The sequence below is a fragment of the Bidens hawaiensis genome, unplaced genomic scaffold, assembly GCF_021521415.1.
Source record: "Bidens hawaiensis isolate Kalapana, Puna unplaced genomic scaffold, B.hawaiensis_p1.1 tig00024095_1, whole genome shotgun sequence".
NCBI lineage: Eukaryota > Viridiplantae > Streptophyta > Magnoliopsida > Asterales > Asteraceae > Bidens > Bidens hawaiensis.
Genome location: NW_027493798.1, coordinates 265,199 through 271,161, shown reverse-complemented (window position 1 = coordinate 271,161; position 5,963 = coordinate 265,199). Strand labels below are relative to the sequence as shown.

Genomic DNA, 5,963 nt, shown 5'->3' with positions numbered 1-5,963 from the left:
TTTTATAAAGACTTTCGCTAATAATCCGTAACTCTGATTTATTTACAATTATGGTACCAACTATCGAGTCGCACTCCTAGGCCTTAGATGGGGTGTGACATAAGATTTGTATTTCAACTAATTGAACATCAGTAGTCCTTAATTAGTTGACCATTGTTGCATTTGTTAAGTTTTCATTTGTATTGCTTTAATAATATGTAAAAATAAAGATGCAGAAGATTCTACAATACAATAATCGTGTATATCACTACATCATATCGACCTGAAACACATTAACTTTTAATTTAATATCCACTAATCTAAATAAGAATATCAATAAATAATTAAATATATATCATTAAATATTGTATCAATAAAGTAATGAAAGGATTGAAAGCAATAAAAACAAGCAAAAAAGCATTTAAATGCTACATAAACTAGTGGTAACGTCTTCTCAAGGTTCTCATACGTTTCATAAAGCGATGGTTGCTTCATCTACACCCAACCATCTTTTTCTTTTATCATCTTATTATTATTCCACAACCTCATATCCACCACCACCACCACCACATGACCACTGAATCAGCCACCCATAGAGTCACTTCATTCACCAAACTGGCAGCTTACTTTCTCATAATCCCCATGTTTTATTACCTTGGCTATTTATCAGCTCTTTTAAAAAATCCAACATATGGTCCACTCTACCATCAACCCACCACCACCATAGTCAACCCGCAACCGCAAGCCGCCTACATTGATCACTACCAATTCCAAACTCGTTGCGCTAACCCGATACCACCCCAACTCATTCGCCAAACAATCGTTAACCGGATCTTCAACGGGACAGCCCCGTATAAAGATTTCCCTAAACCACATATTAAACCGCTCTTACGTGAAAAAAGAATAAAAGGTTGGGGGTCCACTGGGCTTGTGTTTAGGAACCTTATCCATAAACACAAGCCCAAGACCATAATAGAAATAGGCACCTTTTTAGGTGCCTCAGCTATACACATGGCCGAGTTGACTAGACAACTTGGCTTCCAAACTCAGATATTATGCATAGATGATTTTCGAGGGTGGCCCGAGTTACCAAATCAATATCGAGACATTAAAAAGATAAATGGTGACACCATTTTGTTGTACCAATTCATGCAAAATGTGGTTCATGTGAATGCAACCGAAAGCATTATATTTATACCATATTCGACCGGGGTAACTCTCGAGAAACTATGCGAGTGGGGCGTGTTGGCTGATATGATTGAAGTCGACGCGAGCCATGATTTTCACTCGGCTTGGTCTGATATCAATCGGGCTTATAAGTTGTTGAGGCCCGGCGGGGTTCTTTTTGGGCATGATTATTTTACGGGTGCCGATAATAGAGGTGTTAGAAGAGCTGTGAATATGTTTGCTCGAGTCAAGGGGCTTCGGGTCAAGGCTGATGGTCAACATTGGGTACTTGACTCACTTTAAAAGATGATCACTATATATAGATTTGTTTTATGTACATGTTTTAAAGAGTGATTCTTGTACATCAAGGTTTTGTAATCAAGTATTCCCTTTTTAGTTTCAAGTTAAAATTGTTGGTATTTTTAGGGCAGTCTTGTATTTTTCATGATTTAATAATTCATCAAATAAAGAAATATGAACCATATATATAATACCATACTTCTGAGAAAAACCAGTGGGCCACAGCCGGCCCCACTATGGTCCGTCCATGGTTGTTTACCCTCTTTCTAAAGTAAAAAGGTAAATTAAGTTTTAGTTATAAGTAAATAATATTTAGTCATGTATAAATCTATATAAATATATACATTACCCATAATAAGTTATACTGATGTAGATAAAGTTATTAACTATGTTTTTATTGTAGTTAATTGTCACAATATCCTTCAGTAATTTAAATAACTTAATGTAGTTAAAAAATTATCTTATAACAATTATTAATGTGAAAAAGGAGAATTCATTAAAATGTATAAATAATCGTAAAAATATATAAATTCTAATAAGTAAAATATTTTTTGAATATTAATATGACATGAATAAATATTTTAAAATTAATATGATGTTGTTTGTACAAGGCTAAGAATAATATTTAATCTTTATTTTTGATAAAGACATAGTATTAAAGAAGAATAAAACAAGTAATTTTGTGTTTAAGACTACGTGTTGTGATTGAAGCACCACCAAAATTCACTCGATCATATCGATCATATTATGTCATATGACGCTGATTGGACATGACTCTTCACGCCTGTCAACTCGCCATCTTCTCTCGCTTAAGTATGTTATGGTGGGTGAGCCAATAGCTCCCCCCCCCCCCTTCCCCCAACAAATCCATTCTCTACGTACACTTTCACTAGCGGCCCTGAGCCGGCTCGTGCTATCCGTTAGCGTCCTCATTCGCTAGATGGTGTTTATTAGTGTCATGCATGGCTAAAGGCCTATTCATAGCCACCGGATAAAACCCCGCAACAGATGGTCTAAGAAGAAATGAAATGGGTCCAGTTGCTCTATATTTATTAAATGAATTTATGAATTGGAACCAATTTAGCTTACCCTACCCAAGAGTCATTTTTTTTAAATATTATTGTTTCACTCAATTTTATTTGATATATTTGTATAGAAATGAAAAGCTTGTATAAACTTCCATCTCATCACGCGTCCCTTTTTTATTTTAGTTTAGAGACATGTTTAATACATATGATTCTACATCAGTACTCCTACTTAATTTAGGATATAGAATAGTACATCTTGAGAAAAATTACATCAAAAAATTTCTAACACAATTACATTTAGTCATTCTAATGTCACTCCATTTATATGTCTAACCAAATAAATTCGTTGATTAAAGCCAAGCTCCAACTCAAATCTTGAGTCTTCTGACCATAGGGCGTAGTATGTTATAATGGAAGTATCAATTAGGCTACAAATTGCGGCGATTGCGACACATGACGCCCAATCAGCAAAGGTATGTTTTTGTTTTTGGGTGTTTCATAAGTTCAACCGTCCTCAAAGCTCTTTTAGTTGCCAAAGACTGAATAAACCCTGCATCCCGACTAACCGCTCCCCCCCCCCCCGGAGTTTAACTCCCGCCACAGGCCTGCTAATCTTGCCAAGGAATAAACCCGGCACTTTCTTCGAATCATCACATGACGGCCAAAAAATCTCCGTTTTTCGAATATTAAGCCTAAGCCCTAGAGACGCCCCCTCTGAGCGGTAACGCCCAACGCTCTAGCAACCTCCTCAGCCTTGAAAATCAATTTAGAAACATCCAAAATGTTTGCTTTGATTCGAGTTTCAACCCAATAGATATGTCACAAGAACAAAATTAAACTAACTGCAATTTATACGAATCTCCAATCGAATATTGCTCTAAGATTTGTTATTTACGTTTCACGATAAACTGAGTAACTACAAAAGATCAACACGTCTTGTATGTAACAAAACAAATATATAATGATATACAACTTTTAACGCAACACGTACAACTTCTTAAGGCATCGATCACTCAAGATGCAAGCAAATCTTGTGGGGTACGTCTTTTGTCAAAACTACATATATGAAATAAGAAGACCTGCATTTTATATAATAGGATAGATTAACTATTAAAGCCTTAAAAAAATGCTACTACTAATCCTAGTAAAATAATATCACCAGATCCAATGATACGGTAGCCTCCAAAGGATCAAACATGCATACCTGGAATTTTATGTAGCACAGGACTATCGTATTCTCCACTCTTGTCACCACGTGCAACCTTATTAATTAATTAAAAAAATGATAAGAAACAGGTAGTTGTCGTGATAACTAAAAAATTAATAACTTTATGATTTCAATAAAATCACCACTACCAACACACTTCATGGAAAATCCATTTGGAAAGAAACACCAAGAAGAAAGAATGCATAACTCAGGAGAACTGTTCCAGCTAAATTAATCAAATAAGAATAAGTTGTTAACAAAACATTAAAGTTAATTATGTGACGACTATTAGCTTATCATATTTGGGTACACAAGTAAATAAAATGTATGTTGAGATTTTGTATTTTTTATAAGTAATATTAATAATTAAAACCCAATAACAGTAATTGATATGAAAACATGGAGACATTAGGTTATTTTATGTTATTCAACTATTAGAATTTAACCGAAGAGAACAATAATTACCTTAAGATTGGGCACATGTATTATCTGGATTACTGTGATTATCAATGCAACACCCTGATTTACCATATAAAAAATAATTACAATTTTGTATAATTCAATTACTTCATTTATTTCAAGTCAAAAACCAATTGAAATTTGATCTTACAAGTATATCTTAGTCAATTCATGCTAAACAACCCATTAAACCGCACACGCCACACAAAATGGAGAAACACCATGTGTCAAATACGACACACCTCCTAAAAGCGTGACCTTGATAATGATTTTGCAGCCTTCTCAAATAACCTGAAATTGCATTTTTTAAAATCGTTAGTTAGACTAAAAGATAAATAAATGATTTTGCAGCCTTTTCAAATAACCGGATAAGAACATAAATAAATGAATGTGCCTATGCGATTGTTAATCATGAGGATTGCTGAAGCACGAGCAGCTTCAACAATATATGCCTTGGTTGTAAAACTATACTTCCCTCAGTGCACAAGGATAATTTCACTGGTAAGCTACATATATGATATATCTAATTGTACTTGTCATTGAACTTTTCCATAAAAGAAGGACTATTGGCTTTTATTGGTCCCAAGTATTTCATTTTTGCCCGCGCTGGTCCCAACTATCACTTTAACTGCCAACGGTCCCAACTTTCACACATGTGTCTGCCACCAGTCCACGACTAACCGAGTACTAACTCCGTTATGTTTTAGCTGACGTGTCCATCCTACGTGTTAAAAAACCTTGACGTGGCTGCCTGCGTAGCTTGATTCTGATGTGGCTTGATTCTGCGTGGCTTGATTCTGATGTGGCTTCCCCTTCCAACTATCACTTTGTACAATAAAAACACGACTTCTTTCTAATAAACTCTGCCTAGCTCTCGTAATAATCGTTAAAATTGTCTAACCCTAGGACGCTGTCGCCACGGCGTTTCAGGGCGGCGCTGACATGGGTTCCGACGAAGCCGGCGGCGCCGGTGACAAAGACGGAAAACCCGGATTTGGATCGGATCTTGGAGGAGGATTTGACCCGTTTTTCCCAGTCAGGTCCGCCCCAAGATCTGGTTTTTAAAGATCTGCGAGAGAGATCTGATGATGGGGTAATGGACGGTGAGGATTTGAAGAAGAAGATGAAGATTAACATTAGGAAAATGAAGCTCCAATCGATCGAGAACCCAATCGATCAAGAACAACCCCAAAGAATCATTCGTTCATCGAACAGTGATCAATCAAATTGACCAGCACAGGAGTCAAATCGAACTCGAATTAAGTACAAAACCCTAATACAGTTCAAGTTTAAGAGGCGAAATGAAACAACTGACCCGCTGTCGCCGAGGATGATGACTTTGAGAAGCGTTCGTCTTCTTGAAGGCATCGTGAGTGACTGGATCAACTAATTGAATTCAAGTGAAGGTGATGATGATTTGAATAATAGCAGTTGAAAATGGTTAAAGAATCGAACTCGAATGATTGATCACTGTTCGATGAACTCGATTTGAGAAGGGTTTTTTGTTATTAATATACACGCAGGCAGCCACGTCAAGGTTTTTTAACACGTAGGATGGACACGTCATCTAAAACATAACGGAGTTAGTACTCGGTTAGTCGTGGACTTGTGGCAGACACATGTGTGAAAGTTGGGACCGTTGGCAGTTAAAGTGATAGTTGGGACCAGCGCCGACAAAAATGAAATACTTGGGACCAATAAAAACCAATAGTCCTAAAAAGAAAGATATACAACATTTGCCATGGTTATAAAACATATATATATATATATATATATATATATATATATATAATTTCGTATTTACTATTTGATCCAGTTATTTA

At 36.0% G+C, this 5,963-nt stretch overlaps 1 protein-coding gene across 1 annotated transcript; it reads left to right on the top strand.

Moving 5' to 3' along the window:
• Positions 1–570: 570 nt before the first annotated feature.
• LOC143568717 (uncharacterized) lies at positions 571–1,556 on the top strand. Its single transcript, XM_077054797.1, has one exon. It carries the CDS (start codon positions 622–624, stop codon positions 1,447–1,449), a length of 828 nt encoding a protein of 275 aa, XP_076910912.1. The 5' UTR covers positions 571–621; the 3' UTR covers positions 1,450–1,556.
• The last annotated feature ends 4,407 nt before the right edge of the window (positions 1,557–5,963 follow it).